Raw genomic sequence first — 20,844 nt, 5'->3', positions numbered from 1 at the left:
AAAGATGCCTTTTAAAACACCGCTGGTTTTTACAATAGAATGTATCTTCTGTCGTATCTATATTGCTGGTTGCAAGAACCTTTAGAATTTTAAAATCTAAATCTTGATTCTAATATTCCTGACCTGTCTCTTATGACCTCATGACAGAAGAATTTTTATAAATGCCAAGGAATCTCCCACCTACTTCGTGTCACTGCATATTCTCAAAAAGCAAGTTCAGGAAAGTCACTGACCTACACAAGGCACTAAGGCCAGCAGCAGCACGGCCTGTTCCCAGGGTGCCGCTCTGGGAACGTCAGCAGCGTTCTCGAGCGCCTGGAAGGAACCGGCCCTCAGCACGTGGCTTGGCCCTGGGCATCAGCTGCGGTGGCACAGGGTCTCCACGCTCTGCACAGACCGTGCGGTTGCTATGGCCCAGGGGACGCCCAACAACCTCACTCCAGGACCTGACCCCGATCCAAACCCGCCAAATGGAAACCTCTGGTCTCTGTACTAAAATGGAACACCTGTTTGTAAGGAGACCCAACTGAAATGAACAATAAAATACGGGACAAGTGCTCTGACCACGCCCCTGGCAGGTGAGCAAGGCACAGGGAGACCGCCACCTCCTGACGCCGTGACCTCAGCGGCTGCAAGATGTTTTCCAAGGGAAAAGCTAGTTTGATCTTCTGGTCACAAATTTTAAAGTTTTTACCGACCAAATTATACATATCACTGCGAGTACAGGACAGCCGGGGCTCACTGACTGCTGACACGGCCTCCGCAGCTGGTCTCACCAGAAGGCATCAAGTGGCAGGGGGAGAGGATTTTCCACCAGGAACTGGGAAGTCCGAGATCCTCCCCAGAAGAGGGAGCTGGCACACAACCCCGGTCTGCAGAGCTGGGCCGCCTGCCGCACCCACAGCCAAGCCCGCCGCGGGCACCCACGCGGACTTCGTGGCAAGTACAGGTGCCCGGACCCCATCTGTCCCAAGCGCACTCACGTGTGTCACTGCCACAGCGACCGTCTACAGAACACGTGTCTGAATTAACTTTCATCAGCTTCTCCCAAAACCAGAACTCTCAAATTTATACAGAACATCTGCATTTTCTAAAATTCTTTTACTCTCAAAATGAGGATTAATAAATTAATCTGGATTTTTTTTTTTTTTTGGTGACTTTTAGCAACAAACGTATTACCCTCTTTCTTTAGAAGTGAGCGAGCCCGGCAGGGCGCCCGCCCTACAAGGCCGCGAGCTGGGCCAGGCGCACCATCCTGCGCAGGTGGCCCCCGTGTGCGGGGCTGTAGCGCCCAGGGCTGCCCGGGCCGGGGGAGTGGGGTGCGGGCCCGGGCTTCCGGGGGCTGCCCCCCGAGGGACCACTTCTCCCTGGGCTGCAGCTCTGAGGGCACACGACATCCGGCAGCTGAGACGTCAACTTCCCTTTTATCATGGGGCTCGGCCAACTGAGGGAACCAAGAAAGTTCGGTCAGCACATGTGATGAGGCGGGCGCAGGAAGCACAGGCATGGGAGGACCTGGGCTCCTGCTCCTGAGCCTTGAGGGGCCACTGCAGCTCCGAAAAGAGGCCCTAGGGCCTCAGAACCAGGGGCCCTAAAGACGAAGAGCATCCAAATCTCCATGGAATCCCAGGGTTGCCCCTCCCTGCACCCCCTCTGCTCAGGGTGCTGCCAGCCACGACCCCACATCAGGGCAGCCCCACATGAGCCTGGCCAACGGGTGTGCCAGCCTCCTAGGTGAACCACCACATCCTACGAATCAGAACCGGCCTCCGGAAGCTAGCTACAACCACCTGTGAGAGACGGTCCCGGGGCCCACGGTACCTCTGCCTGTCGGAGGCCGGGTAACCCAGGACGGCGCTCTTCCATCTGTGCACGGCTGGGTACCGGCCAGGGTCCACGTCCACACACTCGAGAGCTGCCAAAACGTCCCGATCCAGTTTCGTCGGCTCCTCTCTACAAGGTGCAGAAAAGGAAACACCTAGGATTAAAACAGACTTCTCACCCCACTGCATTCTCAGCTTCAGAAGCAGTACAGGATGGAACTGCAAGCAGACGCGTGCCATCGCTGGCCTGTCACGTCACGTCAGCACCAGCTGGCGGGCTGCCGAGGTGAAGGTAGCCGAGGACACGCTGAGCCCAGGGAGAGCGTCCCCAGAACCCGCCCTGCTATAAAGGCAGAACAGATTCAGCCGTGAGCTCACACCCCAACTCATACCCAGAAAGGAAGAGCCTCTGGACAGGCTCTCTCGTGGCGGGGAATGAAGGCTCCGGGGACACAGAACTGCAGCCATGCTGGGCCTCGTGCCTGGGATTGCTGGAACGCAGGCACATTCGGGCAATTCCCGCTGACATGTCACTTTCCGTCCTCGTCTGGTGCTTTCCGAGTCTGTCAGCATCAGGAAGCTCTAACAAGTCTCTTTCCACCGCATCCATTCTGGATGTCAGGACCTTCTCACCTCTGCTTTTCATACTTTTATTTGGTGTCTTAGAAAAGCTACTTCCTAGATTCTGCAAATTGAGTTTATTGAACTCAGCAGTCAAGCCGCAAACAGGTGACAGGAGGGATCCCTGCTGGTTCGGGGCCTCTGGTCTCTTCCCACCCAGGGTCTCGTCACCACTCAGGGGGCTGCAGAACCCGTTTTTGCTGCTGAGGGAACTGGTTGGCGCCGAGGCTTCTATGAAGGGAAGGGGGTCGCAACCCGCGTCTCTGGTAGCTCCGACTGTGGGCTGGGCGTTTCGAGCTGCATTCTGCCGATTTTTGATCTCTTCCAAGCTCATGTCGTCACCTTCATCTGGAAAGGCCCTCACAGACACAGAGCTGCTGTCCTTCCCAGCACAGCCTGTGAGCAAGAGAGCAGCTCTTTAGGGCTGGGGACAACGGGGCCCCACGGCTGCCCCCTCAGCAAAGCCCACCAGCAGCACGTGTCCCACGGAAGCACCCGCCTGACTCAAGACAGCAAAGCAGCTGCATCGCCCTGGGGAGGGCAGGCGCTTCCAACAGAGACGCAGCCTTCAGGCCCAGCCCTCCTCCCTCAAAGGCAGGGAGATGGGAAGGAAGCCAAAGTCACAGGCAGGCACACGGCACGGCGCAGAGGGGAGCCGTAGGCACTCGCGCGATCACAGGAACACGCTCCTGGTCCGTGAGCGCACGGTCACCCTTCCCATCCTCACCATAGGCGGAGTCGTCTCCCGTGTCCTGTCGGGCCCTCCTGCCCATTTCCTGCTGCATGAGATGCTCCTCCAGCTTCTGCAGGCCTTCCTGGGAGGCCAGGTCCACGAAGCAGCCAAGGAAATCCCAGAACTCCACCCAGGGGTAGCCCAGCTCGTGCGCCAGCTCCCTGTAAGGACAGAGCGCGAGCAGTCAGCCAGGAAGCCGGAGCAAACTCAGCTGCTCACACAGAAACAGCCATTTAAAGCTGGAATCTCGGGTACGATTTTATTTATCCTGAACTGTGGGCTAAATGAGCGCCCCCACCTAACAGGGTGAGGCCCAGCGGTGTGCTCGTGGAGCAGTTACAACGGAACGAGCCAGACACCGGCATGAAAGCGGCCCAAACAAAGGGCTGGCACAGCCACAGACGTCTGCTTTCAGAACAGTAGCATAAAGCTGGCTCTGAAGTCCTTTTCAGGTGCAAGCTGTAAACCTGAAAGTGGGCGCACTATTCTGAGAAAAAGTTCTGTAACATTCATTGACACTTTATTTGATTACACTCTAATTCAGCTTCCTGAGTGTGGAAAATACACTTTTCAGGGAACTTTCTTACTAGAAGTTTCTTGCGTTCTATTTCCTCCTTGCTCACGGGAAACACTGTAACAGCCCTCAGACACAGGCTGCACGAGTGCCCTCCCTCGCAGAGGGGCTGCAGCACGTATGTTTGCAAGGAATTAGACCTTGATGCAAAGGCAGTGACGTCCCAGTAAACGATTCCTGGGAACCAGTATTCTGAGGCACCGATAATTAGAGCTCCTGCCCCAGCCAGCACGCAGCACACAGCACAACTTCCCCACCCAGCCCCGTCAGTACCTTCCCACTCTCTCAATGCCTCTTTCTGGATCCGATTTCCTGACGTTGTGAAAGAAGCCTGCTTTCTCTCGAGGCGGGGTCTTCCAGAGTCTGCGGAAATCTTCTGCCTATGAGGAGAAGGTGTGCTGAGCTAAGCCCTGCAGCCAAGCTGCCAGGTAACCATGAAGAGCCACCAGCATCGCAGAACCACTTGGACGCCTCCCCACGTCCTGCTCCTCCTAACACACCTGGGCAATGCGCCCACCTGCCTTGGAGCTAAGAGACCACAGGGCTGCATTCTGACCAAGGTGAGGAAGGACGAGCGGCTGGCCTGTGGGGTCAGTGCTGCCACCCAGAGGGTCTCCAGTCACTGTCCCATCACACAAAGATAAAAAATAAACGTTTGTTTGTCAGTCACTCTTACTAAAGTTTTATGTTTTATGCAGCATCTAATCCTAACTGGTATCACTTGTTTTTGGAGTCTTTTTTATAGCTGCAGGTAACTATTCAGAATTTTTATTTTTTAACTTTTAATTTTTTTAAGTGAGTTTTTCCAGGACCCATGAGCTCCAAGCCAAATAGTTGTTTCAATCTAGTTTTGGAAGGCGCAGCTCACAGTGGCCCATGTGGGGATCAAACTGGCAACCTTTTTGTTAGAGCACTGCGTTCTAACCAACTGACCTCACCGGATGCCACTAGAATTTTTTTCAACAGGAGGAAAGATTACATACAGGCCCATGTATGAAACACCTCAGTCCAGAAGGCAAACTTCAAAGTTTGCAAATGGAGGTTTCCTAGTGACAATACAAGTTCAAGAATTGTGGAGAGGTCAGCCTCGCTACACGGGCAAGGGCCTGTGAGAAGGGCCCTGGACACTGACAGGAGAAGCAGGTGGCAATGGCATGGGGAGGGTTACCCCAGGTAAACGTCGCTTCTTTGCAATGTGGGCTCAGCACCACATCTGCCCTGGCTAGCAAGTGAGAAACAGTTGAGACACTTTTGTTTCTCCAGCAAACACTGGGAAACCTGATCACTAACTCCTTGGGAACCCATGACACCTGCTCTCTAAGACCAACCACAAAGGAAGAGGCTGGACACCTAGCGCTTCTGGTGTCCAGCCTCGCGCTAGGTGTCCAGCCTCTTCCAGGAGCTGGTTCCAGAGGCTTCCACAGCAGCTCACCTTGGCCGGACTCAGGGGTCCCGCGAAGGCTCTCAGGGTCAGGACGGGGTCTCTGGGGCTGCCTCCACCGTGAGAGGCCTCAGCCGTCTGGTCTGAAGACCACAGCTCCCCGATCACTGGAGAAGACGTGTCCTCTGCTCTCAGGAGCGGTACGTAGTAGTGACCTGGGAGAAGGAGACACACCAGGGCTGAACGCATCTGCTAAAATGGCTCCTTGCCTCCGTGGATGCATTGGGCACCCAGTACACTAAGCTTTCAACCAGGGGCTTTGGAAGTGACTCCATGAACTAACAATAAAAAGATTGCATCAGCTCAGGAGCTGAAGGACCCACCGAATGAGTCCCCCAGTCTTCCTCTGCTGGGAGGAAAAAAGTAAACGGATGGAAAGGGGAGCAACAAACACCTCCTCCCGCCCACAGGTAGTAAAGGATGGAGGCCGGACCTGTGTGAGCAAGACTGGCGTTAAGTGAGAGCTTGAAAAATGTTAAAAAGAAGTCACATTTTAAGCTCCAGCACTTCCCAATACCCTGTTCCTTTTGTCTGATACAATTCTGTGTCACTGAATACACACCAGAAACAGACCCGGAATCTGGGAAGAGCAAGGGAGTGCAATGAGGTCACAGGGGAAGGTGAAGCAGGAAGTGCCTGGAGACAATGTGTCCACAGATGGCTGTGGCTGCCATGTACCAATAAAACTTTATTTACAAAAGCAGCAGTGGCAGCAGCATCTGCTGACCCCTTCCTGACTCCTGCTTCAAATGGAGACCCACGGAGATCGGGATCAGAATGGACACAAGAGAGAAGGAAAGACAGGCCTTCGAGTGTCTCCAAGTCCCACAAGCTCCTGACCAGAGGAGCGAGGCACCGGAAAACGGAAGTGCACCCCCCAGACCTGAGCAGGAAGAGCTGCCCCAACAGGGTACATTCTTGAAAAGCTGAGCAGGCTTTTCCACGCTTCATCTAGAGTGACGAGATCCAGGGCTGGCTGGCAAGGCTGCAGGAGTGGAGGGCAGCCCAGGGGGCTGAGGGAGGGCAGCCCGCCTTTGCCAAGGAGGGCCAGGGAGGTAGGGGGGCGGGCCCTGATGCAGGAAGGGCTGACGGGGAGCGGCCCCTCCACTCCACTCGCTTCTACCTGAGAAGGGATCAGACACACCTGCTGCATGAGAGGCTTATAGAGGATAAGGGGTGAGGCTGTGAGCATCAGTCAAAAGGAAGGCAAACTGGTCTCCCACAAAAGCTCAAGGTATCAAAGAAGGGATTATGTAAAAATGGAGGGAACTCGAGTGGGGAGTTCAGGAAACAAAGGGCAACCCTCAGAAGGGCTTCCGCTGGGAGTTCCCAGGAAGCCTGGGCTTCGCATCCAGAAGGCAGCCAGGCGTGGATGCTGTCCAGGTCCTTCCCAACGATGGGCCCCACATTCTAGGCACCAATTCCCCACCTTACCCTTTAAATATTCTCTAATCCGCTCCTTCAATTCCACAGATTTATTTTTGCTTCTTTCACAAATAACCTATTTAAAAAAACAGAGTAAGTGAACACTAAATCTTAACTTACCACATTTTATTAGAATTTTACAAAGCAAGTTTTATAGTCAACAAAACAAGCATAGTATCTAATACTGAATATTTCATAAAGCCCACAATCAAAAATGTGTTGTGGGCGGCCAGTTCGCTCAGTGGTTAGAGCGCGATGCTCTTAACAACAAGGTCACCTGTTCGATCCCCGCATGGGCCCCTGTGAGCTGCGCCCTCCACAACTAGACTGAAAACGACTTGAGTTGAAGCTGATGGGTCCTGGAAAAACACACTTAAATAAATAAAAGTTTAAAAAAAAAAAAAAAAGTGGGCCGGCCCAGTGGCTCAGGCGGTTAGAGCTCCATGCTCCTAACTCCGAAGGCTGCCGGTTCGATTCCCACATGGGCCAGTGGGCTCTCAACCACAAAGTTGCCGGTTTGACTCCCGCAAGGGATGGTAGGCGCCGCTCCCTGCAACTAAGATTGCACACGGCACCTTGAGCTGAGCTGCTCCAGAATGGCTCAGTTGGTTGGAGCGCATCCTCTCAACCACAAGGTTGCTGGTTCAACTCCCATCCAAGAGATGGTGGGCTGCGCCCCCTGCAACTAGCAACGGCAACTGGACCTGGAGCTGAGCTGTGCCCTCCACAACTAAGACTGAAAGGACAAGAACTTGAAGCTGAATGGCACCCTCCACAACTAAGATTGAAAGGACAACAACTTGACTTGGAAAAAAGTCCTGGAAGTACACACAGTTCCCCCAAAAAAGTCCTGTTCCCCTTCCCCAATAAAATCTTAAAAAAAAAAAAGAAAAGTGTGTTGAACAGTACAACCTTCTAGAACGTTTTGTGACAGCTTAAGGGGCCAGGACCACACGAAAAACTCTGAGATTATGGATAACTTTATTTTCTTTCTTCATGTTACTCTATAGTTTCTAATTTTCCGCAAGGAAAAGAAATCTCGAAGTGCACTATCAACTCAGATGAGAGACACCAGACATGCTCACAATTCTCAGTTCCGACTTCCGCTGCCTGGGAGCCTGTTGTTTGACTGGGTGGAAACAGAATGCCTATATAGCATGGAACACAAATGTTTCCTTTTTGCAACTACAGGAATCAACTTTGTAAGCCCCTGAAGAATTGTAGTGACAAGAACATTTTTGCTAGAAAACAATAAAAAACCAATAACCTCCAAATTAAGGAACCACAAAATTACCATTTCCTGCCAGCCTATGAGAAACAAACTGGAATACAGTTGTACGGTGTGCCCTGTGAGTAGAGCAACTAAGCATCTCTTAAGTTAGTAACTGATTGAGAGATGTCAAATGCTTTTAAAATGTGTTACCAAATAGTATTTTATATTGGAAAAATATACATACGTATACACATAAACAGCTGAGTCAGAAATATTCAAAACAAGAGTAATTTCTAAGTTGTAGAACTGTCTGAATTTTATTCTTTTATGTGTATTCTAAGTTTTCCACAGAAAATAGGCACTACTTACATAACCACAGCAACTACAAAGGAGGCATTCACTACCAGAATAGGATCCTTATAGGTTCAATTTCCAAAGGGCTGGCAGGTCCAGGCCAGCTAACAGCTCTTAAGGCATGGTCAGGTCCACTTCCTGCTCCACCTCAGAGGCATAGACGCACCTCTGCCCTCTCCAAGGCACATTTGGCTCAAGTGCCAGTATAGGTCATGACAAGGCCTGCTTCCTAAGTCTCGTACGGGTCAGGTGAGAATACAGAGAGGGGGGTCAGGCTAGTGCCTGGTGCACACTGAGCTGAACACATCAGCTATATTCAGCATCACCACCCTCATCACCACCACCACCATGACCATCACCACGGTCACCACCACCACTACCGTCACCACCACCACCACTGTCACCATCATCATCACCATCACCATCACCATTACCATCACGACCACCATCACCACCACCTCCTCTGTTCTCTCTGACCCTGGTCACCTGAGGTATGTACAAGAGAACTTAATAAAAGACTCTGAGCAGCTGAGAACAACTGACAACGTTTTAGGGAAACAAAATCAGCAAGCTGGGACAGTTTACCCCGTCCTGGCTCTACAGAGCGCGTTTTACTCAGCAGTCAGGGTTCAAGGGGTGCCTGTGAGGCAGTTACTCATGACATCACTGTAGCTGAGATCAAAGGCTGTAATTGTATGTACTTTTCATTTCTAACACTATATAGTAACGGCATTTTAATAGGTACTTACATCTTCAGGTGTTTTCTTATATTTGTTCAGTGGGCGTTTTACAATCAAAGGGTGTGAAGAGAGCACGTTGACCACATCTGCATTCCCAAACTTACAAGCAAAATGCAACGGTGTGTCGTAGCCCTGAGATGTGAAGAAGAACACTTATTTTTTTATGTACACTCTTTTGTTTCACAAGGTTGCTTTACAATGAAAACAGGTATTTAGTAAAACAAACAAAACCCCCAAAGACAAAAGACCATAAAAAGACACTGTTTCTATAACTGAACTGTAACTGGCACGCTGCCACACATCCACTTGATGCTAAGGCTGGAGCCCAGCAGTGCCCTTGTCACTGTGTACCTAGTGCCTGGGTGCCCAGGTCCGATGGGGAGCTTACAACCAAGCTGGGGTGTGATACCTGCTCAGTAAACAGTAGCTTTAACAATTCAGAACCTGGTACTATGTCTTATAATCAATGCTCAAAAAGTTAAATAAACAGATGAAGTCAACATCCAGGATAAAGCAGTCTATGAAATTGGTCTGCACTCAGAGGAAACTCTCTGGCAGCTAATCCCACTGTGAAGTAAACTCCACTGCTGACGGCACATGCTTTTCAATGCTCACCTGCCCCTGGTGTTCTCCCCAGGCTCCCTGCAGCTGCACCTTTACCTGCTGCCCACAGACCAGTGGGCCTCAGGGTAACAGCGCCCTTGAGCCCAAGAGCTGTGGGGCCAACCGCCTGCCTCAGGCATCCCCACACAGATGGCCACAGGCTCAAATGCAGCCCGTCCAAAATGGAACCCACTCACATCTACAGAGCCACAACAGGGACCTGCGACCCCCTGTGATTACCAAGGACAGCAGGTTCCAGCTCCCTCTGTATGCCACGGCTGCCACCCCAAGCTTCCTGCCCAGGGTTACCACCACTCCTCATGGACCTTGATCTGGTGCCCACACTCCCAGCTCTAGTCCATGCCGTAGGGGACCTTAGTGGTCCTGTGCAAGCAAATCTCCTCGTCATCCACACCGTGCAGGGCCATCTCACCAACTCATACTACTTACCACGGCAACCTGGAAAGGTCTGGACTCAGCAAAATGTCTCAGTTAAAGGCCAGAAAGGGAACGTGGGCTTTGCAGGCCACCTAGTCTCTGCCACAACCACCCCCCTCTGGCCTTCTCTGCAGCCGCAGACAACAGACAAAGAATGAGCACGGCTGTCCCAGTAAAGCTGCATTTTCACAAACTGTGGCCCTCGCTCCAGTAACTGTCCGACCCGACCCTCTGCCACGCCGCACATCAGGTGGGCTGTTGTCACTCGGTGTTCAGAGCATCAGACCTCAAAGGGCCCTCAACACTTTTGCTTTCTTTCGGCCACTCCTCCCTCACGCCCTAGAACATCTGTCCGTCTCTACCCAGCTCTGAGCTCTGCAGACGTGACCCCAACCTCTCCCCTCATTCCTGCGAGGAACTTCCGTTCCTACAGACAGCAGGCCCTGGGTTCTGCCGACATTCCCGGCTGGCCCAGCCCCGCTGCTTACCCGCCCGCTCTCTGCTGAGCCCCTGCGCTTTCTACACAGCCCAAGTGCTCGCAGCCAACACGCTGATTCCCACTCTTAGTGGGCTGTGATCAGAGAATGTGACCTGCCACATCCAATTTCAAAAATTATGAACTGCTGTTTGTGGATGTGCCTATGCGCACTTCCTATAGGGCACAGCTCTGTGTTACACCCAGAGTCAAACTTCCTGCTAACCACATCAGGTAGCCTCGCTCGGGCAGGCTGTCCACACTCAAGTCTACCTGCTATGCTTTGCTTTTGCTCCTTGTGTCCTATTGTATTGTCCTATTTTATTGCTCCTTCTGTCCTATTTTATTACTATTGCTTTTATGTCATCAGCTTTCTCTTTATCCCTTGCTATAATTTTGATAGCTTGAGTCAATTATCTCCAATCCCTCTTTTATGTCTTGTTAAAAGTTATTCTTGTTTTCCAATTCTGCAATCATACCCCACTCCACTATGCTTTTGGTCCCTCTCCTATCAACCATAACTTTCCACACTCCTACCGTGTTTCCCTGAAAATAAGACCTAACCAGAAAATAAGTCCCGGCATGATTTTTCTGGATGCTCGTAACGTAATATAAGCCTTACCATATTTCCCTGAAAATAAGACTGGGTCTTATATTAATTTTTGCTCCAAAAGACGCATTAGGGCTTATTTTACAAGCATCCTGAAAAGTCACACTACAGCTTATTTTCCAGTTAAGTCTTATTTTTGGGGAAACACGGTATGTTTTGCTGAGAGTTTACAATTCCTGACTATAAGCTATTATTGGATTTTCCCTTAAATGACTACATAAAACTTTTGTGTTTCAAGGATCTTTACTTACACCTTATGCAAAAAAAAAAATCATCCCTTTGAAATTTTTAACCCACAGGAAATCTTCCTACTGCAATGTTAAGTTAAAAAAAAAAAATGATATACACAGAACACTAGGATCAAAGACACCAAAACCTTTTTGATTTTTGTCTCCGTAGGTTTTGGCACAGACCCAGTTCAGTCAGGCAGAGGAGGGAGGGCACTGTCCCGGGAGCAGCATCGCCCACCTGCCTGGTGGGGCAGACCTCTCGGCGTGAGCGGGTGGTTTACATCATCTTTTCTAGACTCTCTGAGCTCAGTGAACACGTGTCTCCTCCCTGGCCCTGCCCACGCTAACAGCACAGGGACCCAGGGAACACTCCAGTAGCAGGACACAGGTCTTGTCTGAACGGTGGCACTGGCCATCACTGCCACCAAGAACGAGAAGAGGGCGCACTCACCACCTTGTCGGGGGTGTTCAGGTACAGGTCAAGGATGTAACAGATGCGCTTCTGTAGCATGTCCGGGGCGTCGTCCGGGTACATGAGGCGCATGAACGCAGGGTCCTCCAGCGTCTCCAGGGTTAGCTGGCAGATAGAAGCCTGGTTCTCCTTCGCAGCGACATGCATGACGTTGTACCTGCAGCCCTCCTGCAGGAAAGCCAGGTCTGAGCTTCATCTCTGCCTCCCAGTCCCACCGCTAGCAACAGGGAAGCAGGCTTACCTGCACGATGGTGGGGTTGTCCCCGGAACCAATCAGATACCGGGGATTGCTCCACACAAGCTCGAAAAAGGAGTCTTTTTCTCCCTTCTCCACAGCTTTCCGCAGTTTGGCGGTGAGATCTTGGGTACGGGGATTTTTATAACTGTTCGCTCGCTCTTTGTTTGCTGTTTCTGACTCAGGTACGTACAAACCATCTGTCGTTGAGAGACAGAACATTTAATTCCACAAACACTTTCTCATCACCCACTACATGCTCCACTGAGGGCGACAAAAGTCTCTCCCAGGGGCTCACGACCCAGCAGGGAGCAGCAGGTGAGAAACAAGAGCACAGAGCAGATGGACGATATCCCCGCCACAGCAGTGGTACACACACACTGCAGCAGCACGTGGCAGAAAGACCCGACTGGGCAGGCAGGTCTGGAGGACGGACAAGGCGCATGGCCACCAGCATCCCCACAGGTGTTGGGAGCGCGCATGGCATTCCTATAAGACAGTGAGCCCAAAGTGGCTTGCTCTCAGGTGTAATACAACAGCTGAGAACATCCCTAAGAGATGTTCCTGAGGGTAATTCTCATAAACTGCCAAGAGGGAAACCTGTAACTGTCTGAAACCATCCAGTTTCCATGTAAGAAGCACCAGGGTAAGGTCAAGTTAAGGAACAGAGGAAAAAAGGCAGATGGGCCTCTCAACTGATGACCAGATGTCACGAGGAGACGCCCTTCCTCTGGAACCCCAGTCGGCCAGGGAAGCAGGACACCTGTGAGCTCCAGGAGGGGACCAGACTGAGGCCTGACAGTGTTGAACGCAGAGGCCGCCTCCCAAGACCAGGTTTGAACAAGAAGTGGGTATGGCCTGACTTTTGCAAGGTCGTCTGGTCAAGCAGCTGCCACAGGCCTAGACGTAGGCGTAGCTTGAGGTGGGAAACAGACTGGGCTCAACATCAAAACAGCTGCTGAACCCAATAGGCAGTGCGGCAAGGGAGAGAAGGGAGCAGAGAAGGGGGCCAGGGTGGTCCTTCCACGGGCTTGTAGACTTTGGGCCCAGAGGAGCTGCCAGGCCCACTCAGTCCTCCATCTTCATGGTCCCTGGTCCCCAACCCCCAGACCAGCCCAACAAGCCATTCTTTTCCCACTGCTCCCTGGCCTGGGCCCTCACTTCCTGGTAAACTCATTGGACTTCTCTCAAAGGCAGAGAAAACTAACTACTAGGAATTAGGAACGAGCACAAAACGTGTGGGTTAATGTGACAGTAATGCCAAAGTGTGAACAGCTATTCACCTTTCAACCCACCATTGCTGAAGAGCGGTGCTGCTTTCACAGGAGACAGTGGTAATGAGGATTTGCTTGGAGAAGGGAAATAATCACAAATTCCTCTAGCAAATTTCTCAGCATCTTCTCTGCTTGAAAACGCTTTAAATCGGGAGCCTTTAATCATTCTGACAGCTTGCAATGCTTCCTTTTTATCTTCGTAAACATAAATCCTTTCTGCACGGGAAAGTACCAAAGGGAAAGCAAAGATGAGTGACGGGAGCCAGTGTCCCTCATTGGCTCCTGAAGGCCGTGTTTACCAGTAATCAACTGTACCCTGTCGTCTGATTTTTCTCATATTAATATTTCAGATTTTTCATCTTGAAGAAAAACGGCTTTAGCTAGCCAAAAGAACATAATGAGCTCGATCATCTATGCGTGTTGATATAAATAATATCATACACATTTTATACACATAAATAATATCATACACATTTTATACATGTGTGTAATTTCATATCCAAGGATACTCTTCCATACTAAAAAATAAAATTCACGGATTAATGAGCTAAATAAAATTTAAAAATCAAGTTAGAAAATTATGAAAATACTAGCAAAACAATGTAAGAAAATTTTAAACATAACTTTGGGTGGGGAACGCCTTTTTAAGCATGCCAAGAAATCCAGAGGGAAATACATAAAGGAAAAGAACAGAACTTGTAAATATAGAACGTGTATAACAGAAATTATATAAAAATATTAAAGTTCTGTAGGGAAGCTATCATAATCAAGTTCTGCATGAGACTCTCATAAATACATAAAATATAAATGACAGATCAGGGGAAAAATTTTGAACTGATATAACAGAAGAATGGTAATGTCCATTGCCTAATAAAAATGGTCACTAGATATGATCAAGCAATTCATTAAATAAATACAAATTGACTGTAACCATATAAAAAAGGTAAGCGACTTAAAACAAAACAGAGGTTTCCCTTATTCAAGCGACATAAAGGGAAGTTTGGTAAAATGCAGTATGACTGATGGATGGAAACAAGGTATCGGTTTTCCCTTTTTAGAGTTCAATGTTATATTGCAGAGATACTGGAAAAGTTATTGTCTCAGACACAATGAATGGTAACACCTTTGGGAGGATGGCAGCTTTCAAAGTTTTAATAATGCATACTTTTTGACCTGACACTTCTACTTACCATTTTTATTAAAATAAAAACAATGTACACACATATATACAAAAGCAGTTATTAAGTGGTTACTTCTAGTAAGATTTGAGTGGGGAGGAGAAATGAAATTCCACATTTACTTTATATACAGAATACTGAGGGTGCCAAAAAAATGTATACACATCTTAAGAAAGCAAAAAAACTATTAAAATTACACTGATGATAACCACTTTGAGTACCTCTTGTTTGTAACTGCAGAAGTCAAACGTGACTTGTATTCACCTTTTGTTATCGGTGTATACTGAGTATTACAATTTTAATACAGTTTTTTTTCATTTCTTAAAATGTCTATACTAGTTTTTGGCACCGTCTGTATACACCACATATAATACGTTTTATTTTTTTACAAAAAGCAACTTTTATAATAAAGATTAAAAAGAAAAAGAAATTGCACTGTGACCATCTCCAGTGTCACTAAAACTCTTCTTTAAAAAGTTTCGTGGTTGAGTAATATTCCATTCTACTCATAATACCAATTTTACTCATAACACTGTTAAGATGCTAATCTCCTATTTTGGGCACCATCACACATGATACACAGTAATAACGACTGTGCAGTTTCTGACATTCTAATCAACATCAAGTTTTCATTACTTCTTCTCAATGCTAGTCTTGTTTCAAACTGCAATTCTTTGATGTTGAAAATTATTTATACCTTCATGAGCCACTTGCATTCATCAACATAAAAGAAGAAAAAAAAGGAGGGAGATGATTAGCAAATGGTATCCAGCCAATAAATATTTGTAAATGAAATACATTTCGTACAATCTGATTTTCTTAACTTTACTCATTTATTTTCAATTTTAATTTAAAAAAATTCATATATAATTTAAAAATTTTAGGAGCGTTCTATATAAAAATGCCAACAGCGGTTAATTTGGGGTGATGGGATTATGGTGATTAAACTACTCTGTCTTCTCCTGTGTTGTTTGGGATTTTGAAAATCACCTTACCCCTGCTGTCCACGCTCCCCCTGTAAGCAACACCACGCACCTGTCACATTACCATTTCTCGCTGGGGAGTCCTCATATGCCGGGTACACCCCGTAGTACAGATGTGGCTCCGCAGAGGCCCTCGCCACGGCTGGGGGGCCTCCGACTCCAGCCTCAGCACTGAAGGGCAGTGGGCAGGTCTGCGACCTCAGCTCATCCTCCCGCGGAGGATTCACGCCCATGCTGTAGCCCAAATCTCTGTCTTCAGAAGAGCTGACCTGTGGGGCGGGGCTCCCTACCACAGACTTCACAGTCCTGTGTGTATCCTGGGTGAGAGTGGAGGCCCCTGCGGTGCCCTGTTCGGGAGAGGGCGAAGGCAGCGTTCCGTGCTCTAGTAATGCCTGAGCCAATTTTTTCTCAAAAATGAACCTTGTGGTTGCGGTAATGGGCCCACATTTCAATCCGGCTTTGACAATCTCTTCTCTAAGGTCATCTGGATTCAGGAGTTTCAATCGAGCCAAGATGGTATCCATTGTCATTTCACCTAGGTCCCAAACAACAAACATCAATCCGATGGCTATAAGTGCACCTTTCCTTATTAGAAGGAAGAAAGAGACAAAAAAGTTGGCTTCAAAGTTTCATTTCAATCCAGTGTTTCTGCATATCCTCTGGAGTCTACAAACGCCCTATGAGAATTTTCACAAGTTTTTGTTTCCAAATCTATCATGATATAAACAAAATTAAGATAAGCAGTTTCTGGTTCATTTGAATAAGAATCTTATGACCTAGAAATATACGTGATAGGATCACACTGCTGCTCTAGGTAGGTGAGCGCACTGGGGAATAGGTACACTCATTTATTGCTAGTTGGAGTGTAACTTGAAACAAATCCCAAGGGCAAATCCCAACTGGGCAATTTCCATAAAAACTCCAACTGCAGAAATTTACCCTACAGACACTGCACTTTATTCCCTACGTGATGGGAAGTTATGCAGATTTAAACCAGAGGCACCACAGAGCTCTGGCAGTCATTTTGCTAATCCCAACAACAAATAGTCATGGTTAACGTTTTGTGAGGCCTTCCACGTCCCTCGTTCTATCCAAAGCACTCTACATACATGAAGTCATTTAACAGTGACAATATCTCTGTGTGGTAGGTATCACCACTGTTCACCCCCACTTTACAAATGGACTTGAACTGGAGCTTTAATCAATGTATTTGGAGAAACAGCCGTTAAGTCTATGGAGCATAGGCTCAGCTAGAATCAGGGGAGACGGTAAGAAACGACGGGCAGAGAGCACTGCTGAGTAACGGGGACAAGAGCTCCGATGAGAACAGGTGGCCTTAAAGACGGACGGATTAGATACCACAGGAGGGCCTGAGGGTAGGCCGCCCAGGGTAACACCTCGGTGTGCAGTTGAGGTGTCTAGGAAGTGACTGCACCTGGGGCACAGCACTGGAGGTAGAGCAGATGGAGTTCAGGCACTGAGCATCAGAAGCACCCACAGCATGCCACGTGGGCTCCGGTCTGAGATTTAGGAGACACGGAGTTCAGAGTGGGAAGCACACATCTGGGAGTCATTAGCACAGAGATGGGGGTTATGGTACCAAGAGACAAAACCAGAGAAACAAGGAACACACGAAAACAGTGAGTGATACCAAGGATCAAAAGACAGGAGATCAAGAAAAAACTGAGCATGTTAATGTCATTGAAACCATGGAGTAGACGTTTTAAGAGGTGTTTACAAGTAAAATGATAGGACATCTAGGATTGCCTTTAAATGACCCCAGCAGGAGAGCAAAACAGAAGGGCCAGTGACAGATAAAACAAAATATTAATGCCTTTTTATAGCAGGATGATGAGTATAAGGGGTTCATTATATTATCCTATTTTTGTGTATTTCTTTTTAAAAAACATTTTTTATGATGCCACCTCCCCCCCACCCAACTCCAAAATTTCAAAAGTGGTTGTTACTTATTTAAAAAGGAGCTAACAGTCCTATAAACAATGAATATATTGCACAGCCTCCTCCTCTAAAGCTGCCCAAGAACTTGAAGGGGGAGGCCCACTGAGTACAGGATCCCACCTGGGTGGGGAGAGCACCTAAGCGGATTCTCTGCCTATGTGGACATAGGAGCAACAGAGGTGGCTGGGTAATGAGACCTGATAGGAAAGGCACAGGGTAGGTGAAAGCCAAATGCAAGGCAAAGGCTGAGGGGTGGGGATGACTAGGGCCGACGTGAGGAAGACAGAGAGGAACTGACTCCATTTCTGACAATATTCTATTTTTCATACTATCCCTGTTTCCTTATTCTAAAGCTACCTTTTTAACAGGGGATTTCATCCCCTTCAAACCCTAAATAGAACAATTACATTACATCGTATCATATCACTAACTGTGTGACCTTGGGCAAGTTATGTAATCTAAGCCTCAGTTTCCTCCTCTATAAAATGGACACAATAGCTCTACTTCTTAGGCTACAATGAGAATTAAATAATGCATGCAAAGCCTATGTCATAGTGCTTGGCACTGATAAATTATCCACAAATGTCAGTTACAGCTAATAAGCTATGAGGTAACACAAGCTTATTAATCCTGTAGAATATACAACGCTAGAAAGTCAACTTGAATAAAAACAAGAAAGTGCACTCTGCTACTAACATTCTTAATACAAGTATCTGCTCACCTGTGCAGAAGAAACAAAAGATAAAGCAGAAACTAATGAGACTGGTTACCTGTGGGTAGGTTGGAAATGGACAGGGAGAATGGACAGAGGGCCCAGAAAAAATAGGTAAACAAACAAAAGATGAGGGAGAAGACCCCCCCCAAGTGGAATACAAATCCAAACAAATAAGCTAAACTGTATTACAAAGTAGTAACATAAACAGGGGAGACTCTACTAACTGACTACATACTAAGGACACAGACAAAAGGAAGACGACACAAACTAGTTGTACCCTATCTAGTTGTATTTATCCAGTTGGTATGTGTTTTCACAGTGGACAGATTAGCAGCTCTGAAGCCATTTTATGTGGACTCTAGGATACAGCAAGTAACTGGATAAATTGTGGCTCATGAGAGCCAGGTTCCTCATTGACAGAGAGGGAAGTTACAAATAAGGAGAGGGGGAAGGCTAGACCAGCCGCAAACTCTGTAAGGGCCACAGTAAATTCTGAGGCTCTGAAATGCTTAACAGCTACAGATGAGAGTGTGGCTGCATCCCAGTGAGACTTTCACAAAACAGTGGGGGTCGGATTTGGTCTGTAGGCCATGGTTTTCCTGACCCCTGCGCTAGAATTGGAAGTATCTGCATGACCTTGACTGACTGACTGACAGAGACAAAAATAAGATAAAAGTAGGAGACATTTAGGTCTGCAGAGTGGATGACACTTGTCGGTGCCCCCACCTGTGGTGTGATTATGTAAGATGCTAACATTGGGGAAGCTATAAATGAATGGTGTACAGGGTTTCTTGAAGTCTTGATTTTGAAATAATTATAAACACACGAAGTTGAGAAACAGTACAGTGGTCCTGTGGACCCCTCACCCGGCTTTTCTTGGCTTTCCTCAGTGGTGACACCTTACACACTGTAGTGCACGATCCAACCAGGACGGGACGTCACAGCACAATGAATGAGCCCCTGGGCCTCACCAGTTTCTGCAGTCCCTCTCTTCCTGCGTCTTTGTACACAATTCCATGCCTGTTTGTCACCCACACAGATCCATAATCAATTCCTGAACTGCCCCACCACCACAAAGATGTCCCTCTTGCTGCACCTTTCCAGTTATATCCAACCTCCTCTCCACTGTCTCCAGGCCTTGGCAACACTGACTTGTCCCCTGAAGCCACAGTTTCCCTTAGAGGGTGTTGCGTGAATGCATCACACACTTGCGAGGTGCTGACTGACCCACGGTTCTGTCCCACTGTGAGCGGAGGCCGCGGTCTGAACGCGCCGCTTTGTTTAACCACTCACCCCTCAAGAGCCACTCGGGCGCTGCCAGTGTTCGGCAATTACAAGTAAAGTTGTTAAGATTTGTATGTGGGTTTGAGTGAAAGGAAGTTTCCATTTCTCTGGGAGTGCAGTGCAGGTTTAACCTCCCGAGGAAGGAAGTGCCTGGTTTTCAGAAGGGCTGCACCTTAACATCTGCGCGGGCGTGAGCGCGCCCCAGCCCCTCCACCCTCCCTCGCAAACACCGGTCTTTTTTATTTCAGCGACTCTAAGAGGAGCGTCCTGGCGTCCACTGCTGGTTTCATTTGGAGTTCGCCAGTGGCTGGTAATGCTGATCATCTTTGCTTTGTGCTACTTTTTGTCATTTAAAAAACAAATATGCCTACGATGATTTCAAAAGGAAAGGCTCAAGTTTTAAAAGAGGCTTTTAAAGAAAAAGCCCCTCCAACTCTCTTGTCGGCCGGGCCCCAGGGGCCACGCCGTGCGGCCGGCGGCCCGCGATGCTTCGTGTCGGCGTCCGCCCTGCCGCGTCTCCAGGCCGGTGGGAGCGGCCGGTGGGAGCCGACAAGTCGGCACGTGGCGGAGGCGCCACCCACCACTTTAACGGGTGAGAAGGTAAAACTGTGGGCAGCCCCACAGCACGAAGGCCGAGCCGGGCTGCTGTCAACAGACTCAACGTCCCCGTGGCGCCCGCCGGAGCCCGGCCTTCCCGGGCCGTGTCCCCAGCTACGGGGCCGGCAAGCGAGGCTCAGGCCGTTTCCCAGGACCCTTCAGCCCCGAGGCCCAGGCAGGGCGGTAATAACATGTCACCTTCCCGTCAGAACACGTGACGAGCTCCTGGTTATTCTGCGGGACAAAACCAGGCTTGCGGGCGAGGAGTGAACGAACGCGAAGGGCGCCCACGGCCCGGACACGGGAGGGCGGCGGCAGGGGGCCGAGCTCGGGCCGTAAGACCCCAGAGGCCCCTCAGGGAAGCCGGGGTTCGAGGAAACGAGCAAACAGCCCGCAGACTCACGGCTCCGCCGCCGCCCGCGTTCAGGATGCCCGAGTTTCCCCGCAGGCCCTTCCCCACAGCGTCCAGCTCGGCGGGGGCGGGTCCGGCGCGGAGGCAGCGAGGGCGACGGCCTTACCTGGGTCGGGGGGCCCGGGCCTCCCCAGGCCCCGCGGCCGCTTCTCCAGCCGCCGCACCAGCCAGCGCACCGCAATCAGCAGCACCGAGGCGCCCAGCAGCTCCCAGGCCAGCGCTGCCCACTCCGCCGCCGCCAGCTGCGGCCACAGCATCGCCACCGCCCGCCCGGCCGCTGCCGCCGTCGCCTCTGAGGAGATCCGCGCCCGCCTCAGGACCCCGCGTCCCGGGCTGCCCGCGCCACTGCCTGACGGCGCCGCCCCCGGGGTAGGCCGGCGCGGGCTGCACGCGCGGGCCAGGGCGCTCGCCACCGCGTCCGGCGGCCCCGCGAGGCAGAGCAGCCGCCTCCCCGA

The 20,844-nt window shown here is 49.6% G+C and overlaps 1 protein-coding gene across 1 annotated transcript; it reads right to left on the bottom strand.

The window, feature by feature from the left end:
• Positions 1 to 1,137: 1,137 nt before the first annotated feature.
• Positions 1,138 to 20,698, bottom strand: ANKLE2 (ankyrin repeat and LEM domain containing 2). The gene is made up of 13 exons (XM_033098052.1): positions 20,496 to 20,698; positions 15,475 to 15,957; positions 13,271 to 13,477; positions 11,994 to 12,187; positions 11,732 to 11,920; positions 8,934 to 9,056; positions 6,627 to 6,693; positions 5,184 to 5,347; positions 4,025 to 4,131; positions 3,172 to 3,338; positions 2,216 to 2,840; positions 1,822 to 1,953; positions 1,138 to 1,444 (listed from the first exon to the last, which is right to left on the bottom strand). Exons 1-13 carry the CDS (start codon positions 20,644 to 20,646, stop codon positions 1,222 to 1,224), a joined length of 2,832 nt encoding a protein of 943 aa, XP_032953943.1. The 5' UTR covers positions 20,647 to 20,698; the 3' UTR covers positions 1,138 to 1,221.
• Between the last annotated feature and the right edge of the window lie 146 nt (positions 20,699 to 20,844).

Source organism: Rhinolophus ferrumequinum, chromosome 25, assembly GCF_004115265.2.
Source record: "Rhinolophus ferrumequinum isolate MPI-CBG mRhiFer1 chromosome 25, mRhiFer1_v1.p, whole genome shotgun sequence".
NCBI classification, from domain to species: Eukaryota; Metazoa; Chordata; class Mammalia; order Chiroptera; family Rhinolophidae; genus Rhinolophus; species Rhinolophus ferrumequinum.
Note: the sequence above shows the minus strand (reverse complement) of the source record. Positions and strands in the feature narration are given on the sequence as shown.